Genomic DNA, 27,203 nt, shown 5'->3' with positions numbered 1-27,203 from the left:
TGATCAGGGCGGTGGTTGCTGAAGCACCGGTGGGGAGGCCGTGGCAATTTTTTAAAATAAGACAACAATGGAGTTTGCCACATCAATCGACTCTTCCTTTCATGAACGATTTCTCTGTAGGATGCAATGCTATCTGATAGCATTTTACCACAGTAGAACTTCTTTCAAAATTGGAGTCAATCCTCTCAAACCCTGCTGCTGCTTTATTAACTAAGTTTATGTCATATTCTAAATCTTTTGTTGTCATTTCCACAATCTTCACAGCATCTTCACCAAGAGCAGTTTCCATCTCAAGAAACCACTTTCTTTGCTCATGCATAAGAAGCAACTCCTCCTCTGCTAAAGTTTTGTCATGAGATTGCGGCCATTCAGTCTCACCTTCAGGCTCCACTTCTTCTTCTAGTTCTCTTGCTATTTCCACCACATCTGCAGTTACTTCCTCCACTGAAGTCTTGTGCTCCTCAAAGTCATCCATGAGGGCTGGAATCAACTTCTTCCAAACTCCTGTTAACATTCATGTTTTGACCTCTTCTCATCAATCATGAATGTTCTTAGTAGCACCTAGAATAACTAATCTTTTTCAGAAGGTTTTTAGTTTACTTTGCCCAGATCCATCAGAGGAATTACTATCTGTGGCAGCTATAGCCTTATGAAATGTATTTCTTAAATAATAAGCCTTGAAAGTCTAAATTACTCCTTAATCCATGGGCTGCAGAATGGATGTTGTGTTAGCAGGCATGAAAACAACATTAATCTCGTTGTACATCTCCATCAGAGCTCTCGGGTGACCAGGTACATTGTCAATGAGAAGTAATATTTTTAAAGGAATCTTTTTTCTGAGCATCAGGTCTCAACAGTGGGCTCAAAATATTCAGTAAACCATGTTGTAAACAGATGTGCTGTCATTCAGGCTTTGTTGTTCCAGTTATAGAACACAGAGTAGATTTCATATAATTCTTAAGGATTTTAGGAATGGTAAGTGAACATTGGCTTCAGCTTAAAGTCACCAGCTGCATTAGCCCCTAACAAGAGAGTCAGCCTGTCCCTGAAGCTCTGAAATCAGGCATTGACTTCTCTCTAACTGTGAAAGTCCTGGATGACATTTTCTCCCAATAGAAGGCTGTTTCATCTACATTGAAAATCTGTTGTTCAGTGCAACCCCTTCACGAATTATCTTAGCTAGATCTTCCAGATAACTTGCTGCAGCTTCTCCATCAGCACTTGCTGCTTTACTTTGCACTTTTATATTATGGAGATGGCTTCTTTCCTTAAACCTCATGAACCAACCTCTGCTAGCTTCCAACTTTTCTTCTGCAGCTTCCTCACTTGTCTCAGCCTTCACAGAATTGACAAGAGTTAGGGCCTTCCTCTGGATTAGGCTTTGCTTTAAGGGAATGCTGTGGCTGGTTTGATCTTCTATCCAGACCACTAAAACTTTCTCCACATCAGCAATAAGGCTGTTTCTCTTTCTTGTCATTCATGTGTTCACTGGAACAGCACTTTTAATTTCCTTCAAGAACTTTTGCTTTGTATTCACAACTTGGCTAACTGTTTGGCGCAAGAGGCCTAGCTTTCAGTCTATCTCAGCTTTTGACATGTCTTCCTCACTGAACTTAATCATCTCTAGCTTTTGATTTAAAGTGAGAGACATGTGACTCTGCCTTTTCCTTGAACACTTAGGGGCCATTCTAGCAGTATTAATTGGCCTAATTTCACTATTGTGTGCCAGGGAATAGAGAGGCTTGGGGAGAGCGAGAAACAGGGAACAGCCGGTCGGTGGAACAGTCCCAACGTTTATCGATTGTTCGCCGTCTTACACGGGCATAGTTTGTGGCACTCCAAAACAACTACAATAGTAACTTCAAAGATCACTGACCACAGATCACCAAAACAAATATAATAATAATGAAAACGTTTGAAATATTGCGAGGGTTACCAAAATGTGACACAAAGACACAGAGTGAGAAAATGCTGTTGGAAAAATGGCGCCAACAGACTTGCTTGACACAGGTTGCTGCGAACATTTAATTTGTAAAAACGTGCCATATCTGTGAAGCACAATAAAGGGAAGCACAATAACATGAGGTGTGCCTGTAAATGATTTTTAAGACGGTAATTTTGAAGAAATACAGGGAACAAATATATCAAGCAGAATTTGAATATTTAAAATGTTTATTTTTAAATATTTAACTGTTAAAATTTCTAATCTCGTAGTGGTTGCTGTGCTGATGGCATTGTAATCATTCAAGAGACCAAATGAATTTAAATATTCAATATAGAGTTTGTGAACTTTACAAGACACAATTCTGAATCTTCTAAGCCAGATAATTTAGAGTTCTACATTGGTGGATAAAGAGTGGAATTACAACAGAATGAAAAATATCTGGAGAATTTGCCCCAGAAATAGGTAGCTAACTTTGTGGAAATATGGTTGAATAAATTATAGAGTATGTGAACATAAAATCACTCTTTTCAAGATATAGAGAAGTACACACATAGCATATTAGGTAAAAAAATATTTTCCGTTTCTACCTTTAGCAAGTTTATTATCAAGTGAATAAGACATAAGAAGAATATTTTTTAAAAACAAAACTCTAAGCATCCTCTAAACAACACACAATAAAACACCAACCAGTGTAGAGCTAACTGACTAAATCCAGTTAAGTGGAGTGATACAGAGGGGAGAGCACAGCTGTGCAGTCAGGCAGAAGTAAGTCCAAAACCTGCCTCTACGACTTCCTGCCTATATGACCTTGTGGCTTCATTTCTGTGTGCCTTGATTTTCCTGTCTAGGTATAGTAGCACTTAACTTGCAGGATGGTTGCAAAATTGTATATAAAGTACGTGGCCATATACTGTTCAACAAGTGGCAGCTAATTATTGTAATAATAGAAAAATGAAAGATGCTGAATAATTCAGAAATAAATGATCAACAAAAATAATAGAGTAAAATAAACAAACAAAAACATTACTTTTGCTTTTTTTTGGTACATTTACAGATTAATTCCTGTCGGGGACCACACTATGACTTTCTTCTGATTCATAAGATATATCCCCCCACACTTCCCTCACTCGTTCCTTCCTTCTGCAATAACACTTGGTAGCCACCAGGTGTGGAAAATTCTCTCCCGTATGGAACCTACAGCCTATGGGATGAGAGATATGATGAACGGGTAAATAAAGAAGTAATTTCAAATTGAAAATGAAGGAAATGAACTAAGGGCTGAGATGAAGACTATCCGATTGAGGAAAGTGATTTGGAGGGACAGGTCTATTTAGATCAAACACTTTTTCATCTTCAATTATTCCACTTCTGCGTTGATTAGGAGATTGGTAAAGACGTGAAAACTGGTGAGGGGCAGAGTTGTGATCAAATGTCGTCATTTTCCATGGAATGGCATCATTGTTTGGCTTTGGAAATCATCATCTTAAGCAGAATGTAAAAGCAAACAGTAAAAAGTCAAGAAATCACTTTTAACATATTATCCAAAAAGTATTAGCATTTCTCTCCACTAGGAAAAAAATCAATAAGAAAGGAAAATGAAGCCCATGAGTGTGGGAGAAACAACAAATCCATGTTTGTGTACTATTTCCTGTTTTGGTGATTATCTCCATAAAATGACTGTGAGGATTCAGCTAGTAAATAGTAAAGAACACAGTATTTTTAATGTTGTCCTTTCCTTTAGAGCGATACAGCCTAACAACAGCATCGATTGCAAAAATATTGCATTTTCCTTGAGCTATTTCCCCTTAGGCTGGAAATGCAAAGGTATTTCCCCTTTGACTTTGTAAGACTGAACAAAGTTGCATTAATGTTTAAGGAAAGAATCAGAAACAAAAACTGCAGAGTTTTCCAGAACCAGCAAATATTTCATACAGATAAGAGGTTGCAAATAATTGACAGAAGTTTAAAAAGCATTCATCAGTGAGTATAACATTCTTTCAAAGTGTTATTTTCTTAGACTAATGATTTCAACCACCTCCCAATCTGTCAATTTTCTTGACTAACTGTAGGCTTCGTTCTGTAGTCCTCTCTTAGAGTGGATCGAGGTTGCAGGCTGTAATTCTGGTTTCCACTGGAAACCAGGAAAAAGAAATGCCTGCAAATATTTTGTGTTTCAAAAATTCTTTGATAAGCATTTCTGAGGGCATAAGCATATGGGAATAAAATGCTGACAGAGATCAATTGTCAGACATCACGCGTGGGGGCTGTCCTTACATGTGCCAACATTCTAAGAGGGAAGCGAGATGCATCAGGAGTGTCCTGGAAAAACACGTTTTGACACAATTTCCAACTTCACTTTAAAGACTCCTGAACTCCCTCGCCTTTTCTCATCCTCATCATCACCATTTTATCCTTTGATTCATGTGAATGTAAATAGGTGACTTATGTCTCTTTTCTCCATGTTTCTACTTTGTTTAAAGATGGGAAGAAATCTTGTAAATGGTGGGTTGTAGAGAGAGCAGATTCAAATTGCTAGTTTTCCAACATAAGCAGACTTTCAAAGCAAAAGCCTTCCTCCGAAATCTCTTTGTAGAAATAAGAACGCAGAGCTTCCTCTCAATTCAATGACCCAATTAAATGGTCAAGACACACCCATGGTTCCACAGCCAGATCTTGGCAGGTGCCTTTTGTTAGGGAGGAAGAGGGGCAACCAAAGGCAGATGACTAAATCCATTTCTGTTAGTTAGGCAAGAAAAATGGTTTGATTAAATGTGTCTACAAACATCCTCACAACATTTGTAATTGTTGCCTGAGAATATTAGCTCTTTGAACATAGAAATTCCAGAACCAATGCAGTACTCAACATGCAGTGAGAGACATGTGCAGGGTATAATCTCACAACTTTAGTGCCTGAAATGTCCATTTTTTTCTGCACTTTGGTGGATGCACTGCAAATGTATGTGAAAATCAACCATCCTCAGAGAGAGGCAACATGTGAATCTATTATAAAAAATGAACCTCTCAATTAATATTGGATTTTCCGCTTAACTAACCAGCATTTCACTAATCTCTAAGGGGCTAGACCTCAGCAGTTAAATTCTATACGAAAGCAAGGAAATGCCTAATATTTGCCACTTGTTAGCAGATATGGTAATAGAGTTTATTTGAAAAAATGATGTGAATAGTCTCCACAGTTAAATAAATTTTGGATTTGCGTGGGTTAAATATAGATAAAATATTTCTTTACTGCAAGATTTCTAAGAACCTTTGATATACTAATCAATTTAGGGACTCCTGAGCATTGGGAATATAGTACGCAAAGTTTCCTACACGTATTGGATCTTGTAACCTCTCCACAGTCACTTTGAGTTTTTTGATAAGTATCTCAAGACTGGTGTTCTTTGGCACAGTCTTTGGGAAATACTGGGATAGGGCTTGAGGCCTTCATGCAGCATTCGAGGCTCTCTTGATGGCAGAAGTAGTTGAAGATGACTTAGTGTGAAGGTCAAAGAAGACAGCAAAGAAACGAAGGGAACGGCAAAAACAGACAGGAAGGCAAGAACATTCATTTTATTTCTCAATTTTATCTCAGCTTAGTCATAGGCAAAGGCATCGTGGATAATTGGGGCAGCATGTTTATACAGGCATCCTGGTGTGTAATGAAGCCAGGGTGGCAGGATGCAGAGTATTTGAATGGAGAGGAACATTGTAATTATGGTATCATTGTTTGAGTATCGCATCTAAAGGACTGCATTGTATTAGTGGCCTTTGGACAGACCCAAGGCATTATAAACAGTATCATAATTACCATGCAAGCAATGCTGCATCTGATGATTGTATGTTATTCAGCAGCCACAAGCCTCATTAAGAGTATATTTCAAGTCAAGGAGCCTTGAGCCTTGTAATGTTTGAATAATAATGATTTTAAGTTTATAACCTAAGTTTTATTCTTATTCTACTTGTTTATTTTAAAAATTGTTTTTGTTTATATGAAGACATCTGTAATCAAATACATGCTAAATAAAAACTAAGTATGTTTATTTATTTACCCGGTGATTATGTATGAAATATGGTCAGTAACTAGAATTTAAAAATATTTTTCTACATGGTAACTTAGGACCATGTCAGCCGTTGTTTGGAAATGCATTGTACAAACAAGCAGGTTTCCTGAAATGAATGACCTTCCAGAGTAAGTAGTTATTTGAAGTTATTTGTCTACCAAGGCCTTAGGCAAAGGCTAGGGAAGTTTGATATTTAAACAGAATATTATAGATAAGAAAGAATTACCTTTGCCTTTGCAAAAGCTACCTATTCGACTTCATTAATGAGAATGTGAGGACAATTCAAAGAAGAAGAAGGAATTGACAGGCTCCATCTCAAGCTATCAGAGAACTTCGAGATCATCTAATCCAATCTCCTCATTTTTCAGATGAAGAAACACCTCTTAAGAGATGACATGCTTGAGTATAGTCGCTCAAGGAGGGAGCGAGCACCTCAGAACTTGGGTCTTCAGACTCCACGACCAGCACCCCTTTCGGCACCCTCTGCTCCCTCAATTTTCATTTCCTATATGAAAAATAGTGAAGCCCTAACTGAAAGAGAAATGCCTGGTTCTAGAAAAATGGAGCTATAGGGATGAGCAAGTTTCCTAAGATTCTCAGTGATGATGACAAGAATAAAAATAAAGAAAAGGAAGTGAAATAGCCAATGGACATTGATGGATTTCTTTTTTTATAGTTTCCTTGTTTTTCATATGCTTTAAAATAATATGGATACTTTTTTCTGTCCCGGATGTGTTCCTGACAGGCTGTATGTGAACCATGTCTTTGTAAATCGAATTATAAATACAACTAGGATCCACTGTCTAGAGGAGTCCTGTGGTAACTCTCTGTAAAATGATTCTTTTGGTTATTAAATGGTAAATTTATCTTCTTTTATTGCTACAAAGTTATTATATAGTAGAGGTTTTTCTTTGAATGAGAAAGTGCCACTTCAAGCTGGTGAAAAGTCTAGATTCCTCTAAAGTTTTCCCACATCTATTTATTGCTCCCATCCCCATTTCTCCATCCTCCTATGCTCTCATCCCTTCTCTTATTCCTACTTCATCTTCTGTTTTAAAAAATTTTTAATAGACTTAAATGCATTTTTATTTTTTATATTTTTTCAGCTTCATTGAGGTATAATTGACAAATAAAAATTGTATATATTTAAGGTGTACAGCATGATGCTACTCCACCTTCTTTTGAATTTAGATGAATTTCCATGAGCACCTGGCATTCATGAAGTGAGTTCACAACCCAGTATTCACTATTTTACTATTCAGCTATTAATTTATTTAGTTTAGACCCTTTTTCTTTCATTGTTCCTTCCCTACCTCCTCTCTCCACTTTCATATTTTATTTTTTTAATTCAACAGAAGAGTTTGAAAGCTGTTGAGTTGGTCCTTGGTCACTTTCCAGCTCCTGTGCGTGAGTAACTGACTTTGGCTAGACACACCAAAATTAAATTCTCAGATTGCCTTAGCTTTAACAGAATTGCACTGGCTTTCTTTTCTACTCTTCATAATGCATTCCCCATAGAATTTTATTGTAATTGTCAGATGTTTTGTGTGTGGGTTGTATTCATACTAATTGACTTTATGGCAAGATTGCTTCTATTGAATCCACACATCTAATTCAGTTTAATTCATTGGAAAGAACCCTGTAATAGGAGGCAGCAGATTTGATTTGTATTTCTTGGATAAATTATATAACTTCCCAGTTTCTTCGTAGAGACAGGGGTTGAAGTAGGTGATCTTTAACATCCCTTTCTAGCTCTTCATAATTCTGGGATTACTGAACTGGGCTTAAACTCAAGTAAGTGGAAGATTTGTGTAAGGGGGTGTTTTCTCTCATAGAACTAACCAGGTAGCGATCAACATCATCTCAGTGAGAAGGTCAGCTTCATTTCTCCTGCAATTAACCTTCTTATGCCAATTCTTCCTCAACTCTCCTCAACAGGCTCTCTTGTCCATTTCATCAGCAGGAGTACGGTGCATGCTTCCTGCTCAATCCCTCACCAATAATTTATCTGAATGTTTCTGTAAATCTGTTCCAAATGGTCTTATTTCTGCAGCACTCAGTAACTTATCTTAAGATTCATGTAAATGTTTCTCCTGAGATCATATAACAATCTTAAAAGCTGTCTTCAGAAAACTAGCTATAGTTATCTGTTATTTCTATAATAGAGCCTTCCAGGGTTGTTAAAAATGTGGAGAGAATGCTATCATGCTAATTTCCATGTATATTAAAGCTTCAGTGGTTTTAATTGTGAAAAACAGCTATCCCACAAATTGAACTGTTAGTAAGATAAATGCATGCTTTGTATTAAAGCTGACAGAGCAGTGACTGGTAAAATCTAGTCACTGATCTAAAGCCAATACAACAAATCAGATGACCTTCAATGCCTTTTAATTACTGTTTCCGAATAGGTTTCTGTTACCAGAGAAAGAAAGATTTTAGGAAAATAAAATCAGTAGTACTATACAAATCTGAAAAATTGATGGTCAAGTCATCTTTCTGTCAGTGATGTGAAATTCAGCTAAGCTAAAATGATAAAATACAGTGAAATGCCGATATCTATCACATGAAGACTTATGAAATATACGTTATTCATTTCCATTTCTATCCAAGTTAAGGCCCATTTCATCCTAAACTAACCCAGATCCAGTTTTTATGTCTCCAGGAGCACCATTTATAGGTTGGCTTTTAATAGGATTTCTTTTATGACCTAAAAGGAATGCTGTCTGATCACCTCTCTAGTCAGATAGGAGAGCAGCAGTGACTGAAGACAGATGAATAGATTTTATTGCCCAATCGTATTCTAACCCATATTAGCCAGTAACATCCTCCTTTTCTGTGAATTTAGTGCAAATGGATGACATTAATATAATTATTGTATACTCATCTATCTACATAACAAATATATATTATTTTTCAGAAGTTGTAAGTTTTCTCTTGGAAATGTGAGTGAGAAGGCCAGTAATAAGTTCAGCTTCCAATGTACACTTAACGATGCCATTATTTCATTAATCAATCTACATTATAGTTCAGTCACGTCTTTCAACTAGATTTGAAAGCATAAGATAATAATATTCTTGAAAGAATCAGAATTTTGATTAATGGAATATTTGGATGCAAACCACCATTTGAAAGTGATAAATTAAAAGTAATTTAAATACCTTTAAATCTCAAACCCTAGAGTTTTGTGTATTTCTACAGTGTTTCAGTTTTATAAACTTCTGCCTCACATTCCAATTTACCATAACTAAAGTCTTAAAACTTGTATTTCTGACTTAATTCTTCCTTTCACAGAAATAGTTCTACTGGATGCTGATTTTGTGGTACTGGGTGAGACTTGCTTTGTGGTGTAACATATGTTCAGTTTTAAAGTTCATGATTTTCTTGGATAGAATCTGTGTTCCCTAATTGTTGAGTGCAGGGTTCTACATATGTCCATTAGATCACACTTTATAATTGTGCTGCTCAAATTTTCCAAAATTTGCTGATTCTTTTTGCCGTCTGGTCTATCAGTTACTGAGAGGAGTATACGGAAATCTCCCACTATGATTGATCTTTGACAATTGCTCTTTCTAATCCTCTCCATTTTGCTTCGTATATTTGATGCAAAGTTGTTGTTTATCTATGAATTTGTGTGGCTTCCAATTTACAATATCTATCCTTTAACTGACAAGTTTATTCCCTTTGTATTTATTTTGATTATTGATATATTTTGATTTATTTCTACCATTTTATATTGTACCATCTCTTTGTGCTACTCTCTCTGTACTTTAAAAATAATACTGTCTTGTATTTTAGTTTTTAAAATTTTTAATTTTCTTTTTCTTGCAACTAGTACTAAAGCAACAAAGTTAACTAAGTACTCATACAACATGGCATAAGGAGGCACGTCTTTCTGCCTATAGTAAGAGAATTGCATCACGGGAACATGTGGGAAGATGATGAAACATGTCTGGTGAGATCCCTAAAGGCCGTGCTGATGTGCCATATTCAGGAATTCGGCTTTCATCCTACGGGTTCTTGTCAGCAGTATTTGCGGAGGGGAATAACATTATCCATTTCATTTTAGAAATATAATTACAGTTGTTATAGAGGAATGAACTGGGATGGGGGAATGAAGCTGAGGCTAGGGAACGGGGAGGCCGATGAGAAAATCACTGCAACGATCCACGTGATGAATGATGAAGCAGCGGTAGTGAACTTGAGGAGGAACAATAGATTTACAATATATCCAGGAGGAAGAATCAATAGGCCCTAATGACCAATTATGGTTGTAATGGAATGGATGACTACAGTTTCTGGCTTGGGTGCTTGAGCACATGGGCGAGCCACCAAGGAAGAAGAGATTAGGAGATAGCAGCAAAGTTGGGGACTGCCTCTGCTTAGGGAGGGTTTCTCTTATAGACCATTATGGCATGAAGTGTAAGATTATTTAAGGAGGTATTCAGATGGCCAACCTGCCTAGGAAAGAATGCCAAAAATAGGGAGGTCATTTCCTAATAGAGAGGGAAGACCATCCAGAACCCTGAATTCCAGGAAAACAAGGTATAGGAAGAATGCTTAATTATATAAACAAACATCAAGAGATGTATTTATTTAAATGGCAGGCATCTAAAGATTTTACAGGAGCATTACGAACAGACAGGAATTTTGTTTAAAATATTCTAGATATGGTCTGGTGGTTTAGTGGTTAAGATTCGGTGCTCTCACCACTGAGGCCTTGGTTTGTTCCTGGCCAGGGAGCCACATCACCCATCTGTTGGTTGTCATACTATGGTGGCTGCATGTTGCTGTGATGCTGAAATATGTGCCACGGGTATCTAGAATACCAGCAGGGACACCTGTGGTGGACAGGTTTCAGCGGAGCTTCCAGACTAAGACAGACTAGGAAGAAGGATCTGGCCACCAACTTCTGAAAAAATTAACCATGAAAACCCTATGAACAGCAGTGAACCATTGTCTGACATAGTGCTGGAAGGCTAGAGGATGGCACAAAAAGACCAGGCAGGGTTGTGCTCAAGGGGTCCCTAGGAGTTGGAATTAACTTGAGGGCACTAACAAAACAAAGATATGCTTCAGAAAATCTTATTTTGTTTTATTAGTTGTGAGGGGGCACATCATGCTTAAAGTGCTGGCTTTAAAATCAAATCTAGTCAAAATCATTTAATAAAGGTAAGTAGATTTTTGCAAACAAGAAAATATTTATGGTTACCTGGCAATAAATGAGTACCTCCTGCTTACATTGTATCTCAATAATATTCATTTTTACATGGCCTCAGCCACGGCCTAGGGTGAGTTACCCTTGTAGTCACACCCATGGATAATTAGACCCCTAAAATGCTGAAATAAGACAAAGGGTCATTTTGCCAAACATTACTACACTAAGCAAGGATGAAGAGGCTGTTCAATATGCAAATCGTCTTCTACTCTTCTTCTTGCCACCACATCTAAATGTTTTAGGAAGTTGTGACTTTGTTAGTACTAGTATAAGCAGAGCCATAGCTCCCTTGCTGTCAGGCAGCGACGTGACTGGCTTATTCTTTATTGCCTTTTGCGTTCAATCCAAGACATTAAATCTCTTGATTTAATGTCACAAACACTAACACAAAGCTGAATCACAGACTTTCAACTGGTGGATTGTTGCTGAGTGCTTACAGGTGTTAGCTAACATGGAATTCTTTAGAAACACAGTGTTTAATAATAACATTGTAGATTAAATTTTCAAATGCTACTTTAGACGGTATTTTTAAATGTGTCCTTAGCAAAAATTTTTTTCCAATAAGTTGAGCAAGCATAAAATTTGCATAGGCACTAATTAACTCAGATCAACGCATGTGATTAATACAAACAGGCATTATTAAATTAGCTTATCTTTGAGGTTGATATCATGAATGGCAGTCATACTATTTTTCCTTTGCTATACAACTAGTAAGTTAGGTAGGTAATCGCTTTAATCTAGGATGCATTTTAAAATTTTTAAAATATGTTTCTGATAACATCTCTAGTTGTATTAGGAGAACCTCTAAGTAGGTAGAAGGTCATTGAAGCTATAACTATTATATCAATCTCCTTGGCGGCCTTAAACTCCATTTATCACCAAAGCTTTGAGACCTACTTGTGTGATGAAGGATTTTAGGTAATAGATAACAAGATAAAATGTAGTTCAGCCCTAAGTAGTTGTCCAGCTAGTGGAAGAAAACACAAAACATAACTAAGTAGGTAAAATAAAGCATCCTGCATTTATTTACAAGTGTGTTTGTAGGATACAGTAGTAAGGTAATGTGGAAGGAGTTTACTAGTTTATCTATAGGGTACAATGATGAAATAATGTAATAAACCGCTGAGCACGATGTCTAGCACGTGGTAGGTAGTCCATAAATATTAGTTCTTACTATATTTATGGCACAAAGATGAGAGTGTATAATTCCACATATAGATTTCAGGAAGATTTGTAGAGGCAATGATGATTACATCGGACCTTGAGAATGAGTATAAATTCATTAAGCTAAGGGTAGGGAGAGGATCTTTCAAGCAGAAGGAGCAGTGTGAACAAAGCTGTGAATTAGTAAGTCTAGGTAGTCTGGCATGGGTAGGTAAAGGTTGAGGAGAGAACCAAGACTTAATGAGAAAGCTAGAGATGTAGGCAAGAGCCAGGTCATAGAGGATGCTGTGAGTCATGCTAAGAATTTGACCCTTATCCTACAAGAATCTTTGAAAGGTATTAAACAGGCGGTAATCTGATCTTCTGTGCATTTTAAAGAAATCATTTGGTGACTGTGTGGAGAATGGACTAAAGGAGATACGTCTAGAAGCAAGGGGTCCAGCTAGGTGACTGCCACTATGGTCTATGTTGGAGACGATGAGGACTTGAACCAAGGTTGCAGCAGTGGGTATGAAGAAGAGAAAGCTGGTCAATACTTCGTTTAAGGATGAACTCCTGTGTAACCCCCAGGTCTTGGTAATTAATCAGATGTGGGAAATAAGTGAGAGAAAGGAATTTTCAGTGACACTCGGTGTTCTGGTATAGAGGCCTGGGTGGATGGTGGTACTAGTTACTGAGATAGGAAATGCAAAAGGAGGAGCAGATGGGGTGGGGGTGGGAATCACGAGTTTGATTTGGGATTGCTGAGTCTGCAGTGTTCTGTGACATTCAAGCAGTGATACCTCGGGGGAGTTAGAAACATGGATCTGTTGCTCGGGTGACAGATCTTGGGCTAAAGACTTAGATTTAGGAGTTATTTAGCATGCACTTGGAGCAGGAAGAAAAGAACCCTAGGGAATACCAGCACAGACGGGGCAGAGAGAGAGACTGTGTGGAAGTTTCCATTTTAGCAGTGTGTTTTGGTGTTAGCTGAGCTTATGTTTCCCACTCTTTCCATTCTGGTTGCCTAGCTTTACATTTCATGTTGTAGCATTTTGCAGATTTCAAATTACTTACACAATGTCTGCAGCTTCTCAAAGGACTGGCGTTTATAAAACTTCTTCACAATAATTCTCAGATATACAAAGGACTGTGGCTGTAACCAATAAATACTATTGAAAATAGTGAAATTGTCCTTAGGATATTCCTTATGTATTATTTCTAACTTGAAATATTTGGAAATTCTATTTGATGGCATAGTCATGGTTTTGACAACAGTTTTGATGGCAATTTTGATGGCATGGTGACGCTGTGTGTGAGAACCTTTCCATCTTGAGAGTGCAGAAGTGAAATATGAATCTTAGGTCTCCTCAGTACTGAACACTATTTTTGTATCATTTGGTGTTGTAATATTACTTCGCCCATTTTTTTCACACTTTTAGAAGTTCAGCATGCTGTAAAACTAATAATTGTAGGTATTTGGTAATGGGGGGTCTGAAAATAAGAATGTTTGTAGATTTATGTTTTTAAAGAGACTTACGTTGAGCTTTATTCCATTTATAAAAAATGAGACAATTTGTTTTTTAGTGTAACAAATTTAGAAGTAAATTTCAAAGTTATATTTTAAAGGCGTGATTAGCCAAGGCCAGGCAAACACATTTTTAACTGATTTTAATGTCCATATAAAGATTAGAAAGCATTTTCTTTCTTTCTTTCTACTGAAGTAACCGGGTACCCTGCTTCTTTCTATTAGTTAATGGCTTTTATATAGGGGCCTTTCCATGACTGTATGATGATGGCAATTCACTTGCCACATGAATGCTGCCCATTTCTAGGAACTTAGCTTGGCTCAGACAGTTTGTCCTGGCACAGTTAAGATTTCCAAATGGAAAATTCACTTCAGTGTGCATTTATTCGTTCAATGCATTATCCATTCAACAAGTTTTATTGTTCTGCAGTATCTGGTGATGTACCAGGTGGGATGAGACATCACAAAGCATCACAAAGCAGTTAAAACTTTTGCCCTTGAACAGCTTAGTCTCAGATAGTACAGGAAAAAAGCCAATAAGTTGCCTAAGAAAAATCAGAAAAAAAGGTATAAGTTTATAAGAAGACATTTGAGAAATAAAATATGTTCATTGATTAGAAGGCAAAAGGTAGTAAAAACCTCTATTTTCTCCAAATTATCTGAAACCTAAACTCAATTGGAGAAGGCCATTTGACCATTTTGTTCATTTGTGTATCAGGAGCACTGTAACAACGCCTAGCACATAGTAGGCACTCAATAAATTGTTGAATGAATGTTATCTGAAACTTCACTCAAAATCCCATTTTAAAAGATTTGTGGATAAACTTGACTAGTTGATCCAAAAATTCATAGATTCACAGATGGAAGACAAAATAACAAAATGGTGTTGAAGAAGAGTAATGAAAAGATAAGACCTGCCCTGCCAGAATGTGGGAGATTGTATTTCCAAAGATGATGGCCACAACACTATCTCCCTTCCCACGTGCTTTTCAGCACTGTGACGTTACCACTCTCCCATTGAGAGGCAGAGTCTATTCTACCTCCTTTTGAACCTACTGGGGCAATATAATAAGGCAGAGACGACTTTGAGTCCCTTCTGAGGCTAGGCCTCAAGAGATCTGCAGCTTGGAACATTTCTTCCAGGACCCCGTCCGTTGTGCTCTGCAAAGCCCAAATAGCCACGTGGAGAGAGCCCAGTAGGGGAGAAAACAAAGGCTTCTGGTTGCCAATCTCAGCTGAGCTCCCACCTGGCATCCAGCACCAAATGTGAATGAGGCTATTTTGGAACTCATTGTTGTCCCAGAGCCCAAGTAGATACCATAGAAAGCAGAATTTTGTGGTTACCCACCAAATTAGAAAATAAAATGATTTTTTTAAAAAATCTAAGTTTTTGAGCAGTTTGTTTTGAAGCAACAGCTAACTGAAACGCCAGTTTAAATGCTTCTTATAAAGCTATCATAATTGAAGCAATGTGATAATGGTGCAGGGATAGAAAAATGATCAAGTTGAAGAGAATAGAGAGCCTTAAAGGATCCTCACTTATAAGGGCCTTGATTTGTAACTAACAAGGCATTAAAAATTGGAGGAAAGGTGAGAAGAATGGATTAATTACTAAATGACAGGTATCTACAAGGAAAAATTAAAATTAGATTCCCACCTCACACCATGAACATAAATAAACAGGGGATTAAAGACAAACAAATGTTAAAACTGTGATGAGAAAATTGAATACAATATTTCTATAACTATGAGAAAAAAGATTTTATCCAACAAGGCATTAAATGTTAAATGAAAAGATTGATGAACTGAATACATTAGAATTTAAACTTCTGTATAATAAAAGGTTGCCATAAACAAAGTTAAAAAACAAAGTACAAACTGTGAGAAGATATTTGTAGTACATCGAACTGACAAAGAATTTGTATCCAGACGCTATTATGAACTCCCAGAAACTAAAACAAAGAGGAAAAAAGCTTCAAAAAACACAATGTAAAATAGGGTTTGTAAACCCTTCTGTTTTGTAAACAAAAAACCTTTTGTAAACAAAGGGTTTAAACAAGCAATTTACAGAAAAAGAAAACCAAAGGACAAATAAATGTATAATAAGATGCTCAGCTTCACCAGTCATTAGGGAAATAAAAATTTAAATCAATAATGTGATTGCATCTTACAGCCATTAGATGCTAAAAATTAAAGCATGACCATACTAAATGTCTAGGTGGTGCAGAATCTGAAACTTTCCTTCACTGCTGGTTGGAATGCGAATTGATATCAGTTCTTTGGAGAGCAATTTGGCAACATCTGGTAAAGCTGAGGAAGTCCGTATCCCAAGTGTTCAAGTACCTAAGGAGACATACAGGGATGTGTTGCCGCAGGGTGGTTAACAGCAGGGAAAAGAGTGAGACATAACCTCAATGTTCTAGTTACTGTAAAAAGGTCAGTCTGGCCACAACGTCTTAATCTGGGATGGGGTGAGTGGGGATGGGTGGGGTTGGTGGGGTTCGGGAGAGTGATGGCAGGGAGTTGAAGAGTTCAGTCTAGGACATACGTTTGAGCTAACAGTGAGACTCCAGAGAAGCAGGAGAGAATGCAATTCAGTTCCAAGTCTGGAGCTTATATGAGCAGTCAAGACTAGAGACAGAAGGTGGTAGTCATAGTATTTAGATTATATCGAAAGACAGGGACTGGATCAAATCAACTACCAAAAAGGCACAATCAAAGAAGAAAACCGAGAGACACTGAGCGGGTGAGTATGCAGGCGAACAGCCAACAGACGTGGTTAATAGATGGCCTCGTTTTCTAGAGTGAGAAGATTGTCTTTGGTATAAAATAATCAGAACTCGTGAAATAAAAGTAGTGGAGATTATCCTGGTAATTATATATAGAAGAGACTAGAAAATGTCCTAGACGTTTATCAAGTTTAAACAGCAGAGTTCTGACAAATGTTACTGATGGTCGTTAAAAATTTGTTTTGAATTAGTCTATGAAATGTTTATATTTGTTTGTTAGTGGTATTTTAAAATGTTCAAATAAGTGCTTTTAAAATATTTTAAATATCAAAATAGATGAAGATTGACATAAAAATGACTGTATTACCAGTTATTTAATGTTAACGTAATTTTCTTAGATGGCCTATTGATATTGATCAAATGTCCCTTTTAAAAGAAGTATCATCTCAGAAGAGCAAACTGCTTTCTGGAATTAGCACATAGAAATCTACGTCTTGATGAGCAATGTGCAGATCATTGAAAAGCCAGTAACTTCCCTCAAGTTATATCGGTTTAATAGACAAAAGTTTAGAAAACTTGGCATCACGGCATTTTAAATTTGTCGAATATTTGAAAAAATTGGGAAAACTCTAAAGTGCTGTTCAAATACAAAACCCCTATGATGCATGTGTTTTGGAATATCTATTCTGCAAGGTCAAAGATGATTTTCAGAAAGTTCTGCTGCAAGATATCTTGTAAGACTTGTACCACCAGCAGGTATTTGTATCACTAAAATGTTTAACATATGCTATTTGACTACTCAAAAAGTGTTAAGTGTTCATAGGCGTAATGACACTGTGCTTGCCCACCCCTCAAGGCAAATTAACTAGAGACTATATTTGATGTACAAGAACTCACGTGATAAAGATGCCCATAATTCTAGTGAAATTTCACTTCATTGGATGAGGTGTCAGCATTGGAAAGGGACAGCTTTTGGTTATACAGTTCAATCTATGAACATATAATGAGATATACAAATTCTAGATTGTCCAAAAGAACCCTAAAGGGTTCAATGTTAACTTTGTTATAATATGCAATATTCGTGTGGAGTATAGGAGAGGACACCTTTCTGTTCCATACCTGCCTCCTAACTTGCTGGGTCACCTTGAGTAACATTTGACCTTTCTATTCCTCAATTACCTTGAATGCTAAATACAGGCATTATACTAGAAGTGCATGCTTTCTAGTTCTTTCTGTGATTCTCTAGGTCTCCATGTGCAAATAATCTAGGAGTGATCCATGTGGAAATACTCTCTGTTAACTCTGGAATAATTTGGTGACTAGAAATTCCATACAGAAAATATTTTCAACAACTGTACATTTTATCCTTTAATTCTTGTAATCACGAAATAACGGGTGGGTTAAGCCTCTGTGCTTCTTTCTTATTTAACTGAAAACAAAGATGTGGTTATTCAGAATAGGGGAGAAGAATTGCACCTCGGGGTGTTGGATGGCTGCTATGGATGTTGGGAGGCAGTGGGACACACTGACCCCACCTCATTATTTTTACCCCATGGAAGAGAACCTGATTTGGTTCATGAAACAGATTCAACTGAGCAACAGAATGAATTTGAGAGTAGTTCAACTCTGTCTACTCACAAGCTTGAAATACAAACTCATAGAAAATGAAGACTGTGCTATCCCATCTCAGATTGAGATGGGCTTCCTAGGGTGATCTGTTTTATGCAAAGATTGTAGGTGTGTATTTCTTTGTTTAATATACATGTTCCTGAAAATGTGTGTGTAAACCAGAATATTGAAATGGTTATCTTGATTTAGTTCAACAAATATTTATTGAACACTAATTAAGAGTCAGGCACTGTGCTAAGTCCTGGTACCATTAAAAAACATAATAATATAATTTCTCTTCTTTGAGATCTTACATTCTACCAGGTAATAAAAAGCCTCAACTCTGTTTCCTAGATGGGCTCAGACCAGCAGCCAAATTTGATAATCCTCTGTGCCACGGAGATGAATTTCCTAAGAAAATTCACTCAAAATCTAATCTAGAGGTACATTCTTTAAAATGTACCTCTTTAAGAATTTAAATAAGTAGTCTTATTCTGGACAAACTATCTGTTATAGTAAATAAACCATTCATATCTGTATACAAAAGCCTCCTTCAAAATGTCTATCGATCTCTTGTATGTGAGCTAACGTGAACATTTGAGCTGCCGCACGTATCAGGATAAATATATGTGACAAAACATACGTGCCAGTCTAACCATAGTATGGCATCTGCAAGACCCATTTTTTCCACAGATGAAATAAAAACAAATTTAGTCATTAAAACAGTCTAATTCTGTTACACATAAAAAATACAACCAAGAAGCAAGTTTTTGGAACAATAATCTTTCATATTCAATGTTTTTCCTCTGCCAAGACGCTTGTTTCTATAGACTTCAGGGAATAAGTTGATATGTATTAATAACCTGAGAGCTTTATGCTGTATTCTGAAATAGCAGTTGACTGAGTCAGGAGTTAAATATCCAGTCTGTAGAGGCTCCTCTGCCAGGCCCAGTAGGGGAGAAAAGAGTAATAAGATTTTGGCATCACCTTCAAAGAGTTTTTACTCCAAATCTCTATCTGATTCTTCATTTCTAGTTGCTAGAAAAGAGCCATCGAAGTGAAACAGATAAAACATCCAGGAAATTCAGGGAAAGGAGAAAATACTTTTGACTTCCATGAGAGGTAACGAGACTGACAGAGGAGAGGTTAGAACGGGATTTCTCATAAAAGTAAGAGAGAGAACTGAGGACCAAACCCAAGGGAGCACCTTGGTATGTAAGGGAATGAAGAGGGATCTGAGCCTGCAGGGGGTAGTCAGAGTGAACGGGCGAACCTGGCGTCAGTTAAGGGTGTATGTTGGGGGGCCTAGCAGAGAAGAGGGCAGAGTTTCAGGAGAGAGTTTTATAATTATCTATCCGTTGTAAGTGTTGTTATTGGGTAAAGAGCTTAAGTAGGAAAAACAAATTTCACCCCTCTCCTTTTTCCTTAGCCCTGGCCTCATTTTAGCTTCTAGTATTGAGAGGAGACCTAATCAGACTGCAGAAAGATTGGAAGGCTTTTAAACACGAACGGATAGTTTTTGGCAGTCAGAAGGACTGAAGTAACATGGTAAACCATAATGAAAATGCCAGCTTCTTCACCAAGCTATGAAATGCTGCATGCCGGTCTAAAAATCTGTTTAACTTCAGAATAAAATTGTCCTGCTGACCAATGAATAAAAAATACGCAATATTCAGAGGTCAGAGCTTTCCAATTTAGTAAGAATGACCGAGTTTGTAGATGGCAGTAGAAGATAGATAATTTTAGATAAATGTCTGTGTAATAGCTGGAAAATCATTGTGTTGGTACAAATGTCTTTTTTTTTTGGAGGAATATTAGCCCTGAGCTAACATCCACTGCCAATCCTTCTCTTTTTGCTAAGGAAAACTGGCCCTGAGCTAACATCTGTGCCCATCCTCCTCTACTTTGTATGTGGGACACCTGCCACAGCACGGCTTGATAAGCGGTGCGTAGGTCTACACCCGAGATCCAAACTGGTGGACCCCAGGCTCCTGAAGTGGAATGTGCAAAGTTAATCACTGTGCCACGAGGCCGGCCCCAATCACAAATGTCATTTTTGATAAATTTCTATCAAATTCATAATCTATGTTGAATTAGTAAATTCCAAATTATCTGAATCAAACAATAACTTGAATATAATCTTCTCAATGACTTTATGAGGTAGCATGATTTGGGGGATCATTTTTAAATAAATGAAGATACTTAGATTAAGAGTTTAGGGACCTTGATGATGCTTCCCTTCATGATGCTGGGAAGTTAGGAAGGAGCTGGAAATTTGAATTTATTTTCTGTCTCTAAAGCTTGTGCTCCTTCACTATATTACACTGGCTCTACTGCCCTAAAGAAAGCACAGTGAGTTATTTGCCAAAAACTTAAATTATATTAAATAAAGACTCAATGCTAATTGCATTTCATTGTGTTCTAAATCTTTATAATTTACTAATCTATGCTTGATATGATGGGAATATTTATTAAACAGATCATTTGACTACTATGAAAACCTGATTTTTCAAAACCTCCTGAGTAAAAAGGATTACTTTAATCTACCTTAATAAGATTAAATTGTAAAGCCTCTGCTTAAATCTTAACTCTGGATCAAAATTCATTTTTTGAAACTTATCCAAATTTAGTTACCATGAACAAATTTCACAGAAATGAAATAGTTCTGAAATATCTATTTTGCCAAAGTCTTACTCTGTGCGCAGTTTTCTAAATTTAAAGTGTAGTGGTATGTCTTTGAGTGGAAAATTGGCGCTCCAAAGTTGACTTCCCAAAGTTTAAGGACCAGATTTTCCTCAGTGATTCATGGCAATGAAATAATTGTAACTGGATGAGTTTTCATGGTAATGTGGTCAATAATAACTGGATAAATCTCTTTTCTCAGAGTCAAATGGAAAACAAACAAATCAAATAGAGAAACGACAAACAAACCTTTCCTGAGCATCTTTGATTGGTCAGACCCAGAACCTCAGCATCCCGCTTGAGCCCCTTCTCATTCTTCAGCCTTATGTTCTGTCATTAGGGAAGTGTTTCACCTCTGCCTTCAAATATAGATGAACAGACTCCAGCCACTTCTCACATCATCACCTCTTACCTGAATTAATGTCACACCCTTATAACTGGCTCTCTCATTCTGCCTTCTCCTCCTGTTAAAAGTGAGTCAGATCATGTCATGTGTCATCTTGTGGCCATCCATCTTATTCAGAGGGAAAACTGGATTCTCACAACACACTCTGCTCCCCTGTTGTCAGTCCTGCCTTGTCTCCACTGCTCACAACCTACACTCTTTGCTCCGGACACCATGTCAGGGCTTTTGCACTTGCCATGCTTTCTATCCTGATCACTCTTCTGGATTATCTGCTTGGTTCCTTCCCTTGCTTCCTTCAGATATTTTCTCATATCAGCTTATTAGTGAGGGCTTTTCTGACCAGCTGACAGTGACCATTTACTTAAATGTAAAATATTATGAGGACAGAAAACTTGGATTTTGGTTCACTGCTATATTCAGGTATAGTGCCATAATAGGTGCTCAATAAATATTTGTTGAATGAATAAATGAATGGGTAAGGAAATGAGTGACTATCATACATGTCATTTAACCTCCATATTAACACCAACATAGGTGGCCTGGTCTCCATTTGATAGACATGATAAATCAAAGTCATCAACTTGATAGCCATGGAGACGTAAGCCCTGATTCACCCTAAAATTCTTGTTAGGTGAAATGAGACATCATTTTGTCTCATTCTCCTATAAAATACAGAGTATTTTTTCATGAGTGATTAGATTTTTCAATTTTTATTTTTTCTTCTTATCATCGAAGTCTCGCTAATCTAATTAGTTCAACAAATACTTAGTGAGGGCCTAATATATACAGGCATTGATTTAGTCTCTGGGACATACTGATGAACAAGACAGGATAACCTGGAGTTTACAGTCAGAGATACAGATACACAAATTAAGAAGAAAATATCAGAGTTGTAAGTGCAGTGCAAATAATTAAAAGAAGGTGATATGGTAGGAAGTGACCAGGAGCAACCATATTGGATGGTGTGCTGGATATTCTCCATTTGCCCCTCCTGATCTGCTCTGTGCCCTTCTCCTGCTTTATACTTTATACTCTGCTTTATACTTCAGGACGCTGACCTTTATGGACTGATCACTGGGCTCCTTTGCTGTTGACCTCTGGTTGCATTTGAACACTGCAAACCACTGGCTGAAGATCTGAGAACTGGAGAAGGGTGAGAGCTGGTTATATACTCCCCTGGAATCTCCCTTCCAGGTCCCCACTGATGGGCAGTGAGTGTTTCTCTCCAAGGCCATGCTCCTGGTGGGTGACCCTCTCCGTATATTCTCATGCTCTGCATTTTAGGAACTGCTCCTTCCCCTTCTCTCTCATCCCTAGGGGAGGTAACCACTCCTTGACTCTTCTAGTATCTGAATATTACATTCTATCTGGTTGGTTTTCCCTAACCTATGTTATAATAAATCGTAGTTACATTACTATAACAAATAGTCCTTTTGTTAATTATACTATATATAATTGCATTATTTATTTCCTACTCACCCATGATTGACAAAAGTGGTTAGGAAAGGCCTCTCTGATGAATAGATAATGTTAATCTTGAGGAAGGCAGCCATGAGGAGAAGGACCAGGAAAGAACATTCTACATAAGGGCAACATCTGAGACAAAGGAGCTAAGACTGGGATGAGCCCTGTGTATTTGCAGAAGTGAAAGATTTTGGCTCAAGTATGGTGAGCAAGGGGGAGGTCTGTAAGAAATGAGGGTGGGATCTAGACAGGTGACTGATCTCTGACTTCACATTAATATCCTTGTTGTGCTGAAAAGCAAAAACAAAAACAAAGCAAGAAAAATGTATCAGTAAAAGGTAATATTTTGTGTGGTGTGTCTTTACCTAATTTTGCTTATTTGTGATTTCTGTGAGGAGTGAAAAGAAACTTACTGAACATGAATTATTTACGTTTTCATTTTCTTTTATTTGTAGCACATTTTCTTAAGTCATTTAAGTATTGTAACAAGAAAAAAAGCATAAAAGAAGTAAATAATTAATAGGATAAAACTTCTGCAGGCTATATCTTCTAAACTCTAATAATACTAAAAGGAATCATTAACTCATTGAGAAGTAATTTGAAGATCAAGTTTATATAGCACTTCGTTATTTTTTAAAATCTGTCTTTTCTGCTTTCTTCTGTTTGAGGCCAAAATGACTTCCTAGGAAATGCAGATTTTCCTTAGAGTTAACTTATCTCCTTTTCTCTCATATTTACATTTGGTCAATTTCACCCGTCTCCTCTATGCAAGAAGAAATTAACTTCTTAGCCTTTTTATCCTCCTTGTTGTTCCCTCATCCTCTTATTTATCACTCTATTTCACAGTATTTATATATTCAGAATATCATTTGCTATTCTCTTGGAGTCCCTTTAGCAAGTTGATCAACTATCCTCTGGAATTTTGGTTCTCTTCTCTATCCTGATAATAAGTGAAATCACATTCTGAAAGAATGCTGTTACTCCTTGAAATATATTCATTACATTATCTTGATCTAAAATGTGGTTTTGGTGCTGGATAGCGCTTAGAATAATGCCTAGCATGTGTTAGGAGCTCAACAAATGTTTGCTGACGGAAGGAATGCTTGAGAACTGGGGCCCGAGGGGTAAAGAGATGACTTAGAACTGCCACTTACTCTGTGGCATTGGGAGAGACATTTAGCCCATCTAAGCCTCAACTACCACCAACTATAAAATTAAGGTATTAATAGTGTGCACCCTTTAGGACTGTTCTAAGAAGTAAATGATGTAATGCATGCAAAGGGTTTAGCCAGAGCCTAGCACGTAGCAATCACTCAAATGCGAGCTATTGTTTTTAACAATAATTATTGTATAACCCAAGAATAGTACATTTTTGCCAGGTAGAAAATTTTAACAGTAAAATTTTAGCAGGACTTATTAATTGGCAAATTTTTTCATTGTTTACCAGAAACATTTAAAGATAAATATTAACTTATGAGTGAGCGAGGGAGTGGAAAGCAGAAATCTCCAAGACATAAGTTAAGTTGTACTATACTTTGTTCCTGTTTATAATTTATATGGCTACATGTTCAGAGTAGTGATCTTACTCTTTTTCTTTTTAATTCATTAATGGCATAGTGTTCAGATGAAGAATGCAACGATCACCTTGATCCCAACTAGACTGAAAATACTGAATGTATGTATGTATTTAAATTAGAACTGTTTGGGCATTATTATTATTATTCCAGGAGTTAACTTTGATGCCAGTTAACTGACATGTGTTAGATGAGGTCAAAAAGTCTAAATAATTACCCTCAATATATGTGTGTATGTGTATATATAAATATCTGTGTATGACACAGCAGAACACAGGAATATTAAAGGAATACATTATTCTTAAAAGTCATAGAATTCTCTATCAACCAAGGAGACAAGCTATTTCTTTATAAAAACCTTTCTTTACTGATAACTCCTTTCCACCTATATTTGGTCCATGAAGAGAAATGTCAATTCCATCAAGCATAGAGTTGTAGCTTCATTTTAACACAGCGCCACTCCTTGGAGCAGGTAGCAGTATTGCCTTAATTAAAATGGAGCATTCTCAATGAAATCATGGAATTTTGGACTGGAGTTCTCATGGGACACTCTACTTTAGAACTCTCATATTGTCTGATATACCCATAAGGAAGCAACTTGCTTAAGTTTACAAATCTTGATAGTAGAAGAGCTAGAATGGAATTCAAACTTCTTTTTCCTTGGTTACTGTTCTTTTTACTACACTGTGATCATGTGCCCTCTCCTGGTATCCTGAAATCTTTCCGTAGCAAGGTCAGATTCATTTACAGCGCCTTGTCTGGGCACCACCATGGTGTTCCTAATGCTTTAGACAGGATCACGGATGGAGGTGCTTCTCTTTCACAGTGCTCTTTATCACCGCACATCTTTGGTTATTTGAAACATCAGGAACTCTCTCTTCACTGAATGGACTATTTAAATATAATTTCAATCCTTTCTCTTTTGTTTATCTACACAACGGCACTATAACCTCCGAGCATTTTTTATTTTTGGTTTGTGTGTGTGCACTAGACTATATGTCAGCCACAGAGATCCCAGAATGAACAGGATAGTGGGAGGTGGGGAGTGTGGAGGGAAGCAATATTCTCATTATATACTTTTCATACTTTGTAAATTGAAATCACATTTCTCTAGGTATTATCGGTTCTATTTCCTAACAGCGTCTTGGGAGGACTAACAGGTATAGGAAACTTCACATAGCTATTTCCCAGAGCTCATGGGGAAAGTTAAAGGAAATATGGTCTTATAAATAAAGCTGAGTTAATTAAAAGCCAATTCAGCTGCCAATGCATGGAATATTTTAAGAAAAAGATAATACATGATTTTGAAATGTCAAATGTTATTAGAAAACACAATACTTTATTTAGGAAAAATATGAAAGGAGACTCTCAAATAGCTTATGTTTAGCGTCATTGAGTAAAAAATATTTTTATTTTATTTATTTTTATTTTTTTGGTGAGGAAGGTTGGCCCTAAGCTAACATCTGTTGCCAGTTTTCCTCTTTTTGCTTGAGGAATGTTGTCCCTGAGCTAACATCTGTGCCAGTCCTCCTCTATTTTATATGTGGGAAGCTGCTACAGTGTGGCCCAACGAGCGGTGTGCAGGTCCACACCAGGATCTGAACCCGTGAACTCTGGGCAGCCAAAGCAGAGCACACGAACCTAACCACCACACCACCCGGCTGGCCCCCCAAATATTTTGATTTTTACAGGAAGATTCATGAAGAAAGATTCTTTCTCTAAGCTTAATCATGCTATTTTCTAAATTTCCATAAAAAGCAAGGAGTTCTTACTAAAATTTGTAGGTGGCTTGATTGAAACAAAGTTTCTTCTTTTATTAAGATACATTGTGTTGGCATGAATATTTCTAAAATTAAAAAGTGACTAGTAGCTTCTTTTATACCAGTACACTAATATTAATTGCCCACAATTTATTTTCTCCCTTTGCATTTTTTACTGAAGATTGTATGTAAGGAAACACTATGCTGTGGAGAAAAGCTAAATTATCCACGCTACCCTCCACTTGAGCTGTATTTCTGCTGCTCTTGGCATTGGGCCAGGGGTTAATTGGTAAAATAAAACCCTCAGCAATTTTCCCATTTTTGGTGTTGTCCAAAAGAAATAGCTCATTAAAAACTCCAGTTTAGATGTTACTCCTGTTTAGAAGAACAGTGCTGTAACCACTTATCAAGAACCACAATCGCAAATGCAGGCCTGCTGCATTCTGTATCCTTCCTCAGGTGGATTTCTCTTTTCTTTCCTTGTTTGCTCCATCTGGAGAGGCCCGGGCATCCATACAAACCTCAACAGCGCCTAAACACAGACACATTAGTTGGGGCTGCCCCTGTTCCAGATACCAGAGAGAGATTTTATTGGCATAATGCACCAGGGTCTTATGCCAGCTCCAGATTCTTTGCCGATGCTGAGATGAGGAACATGGAAGGGGGGCCAGGATGGAAATGACATCTGAGGCAGCCAGAGCCTCCATTTGTCTTTCTGCCGAATGTGCTACACTGTAGACACTGCAGTGTTTTCAAAAATAATAAAAAAATATTTTGCTCATTAACTTTTTAAGTCCTGCTGACTTTGTGAAATCAATATTGCAGATAGTAATTGATTTATGAAATGAACAGCCTCTGCCTGACCAGTAAGCCTGCAGTCGCTGCTCTCAGCACCGTGCTCTCCTGCTCATTAGTGCTCTTCCTTTAGTGCTGCCTGAGCCAAGGACGCTGTCGGAGCTGGAAGGCTCCAGCCTGCTGCAGACAGATTGTTTAAGATGTAGCTTGCATGGTCTCCCTGGGGTCTTATGCTTTCTCCCTGTCTCTCTTCCTACCCAGGTCAGCTGAAGGACTTCGGCTTCTTTCCGGTA

At 37.3% G+C, this 27,203-nt stretch overlaps 2 protein-coding genes across 31 annotated transcripts in view; one reads left to right on the top strand and one right to left on the bottom strand.

The window, feature by feature from the left end:
• Positions 1–27,203, top strand: part of CTNNA3 (catenin alpha 3) — a 1,517,748-nt gene that overhangs the window by 583,483 nt on the left and 907,062 nt on the right. For 4 of the 30 annotated variants that reach the window (XM_070563810.1, XM_070563817.1, XM_070563794.1 and 1 more), the window contains one exon: positions 22,367–26,885. The exons of the other annotated variants lie outside the window; for them this stretch is intronic. In XM_070563810.1, coding sequence (XP_070419911.1) covers positions 22,367–22,411 — 45 coding nt within the window. In that variant the 3' untranslated portion in view covers positions 22,412–26,885. Of the gene's footprint in view, positions 1–22,366; positions 26,886–27,203 lie in introns of those variants that run through there. 30 annotated transcript variants of the gene reach the window in all.
• LRRTM3 (leucine rich repeat transmembrane neuronal 3) overlaps positions 1–27,203 on the bottom strand; it is a 170,316-nt gene that overhangs the window by 92,594 nt on the left and 50,519 nt on the right. The window lies entirely within an intron of this gene.

The sequence above is a fragment of the Equus przewalskii genome, chromosome 1 (genome assembly GCF_037783145.1).
Source record: "Equus przewalskii isolate Varuska chromosome 1, EquPr2, whole genome shotgun sequence".
NCBI lineage: Eukaryota > Metazoa > Chordata > Mammalia > Perissodactyla > Equidae > Equus > Equus przewalskii.
The sequence above is the reverse complement of the archived record's forward strand: the minus strand, read 5'-3'. Positions and strand labels throughout refer to the sequence as shown.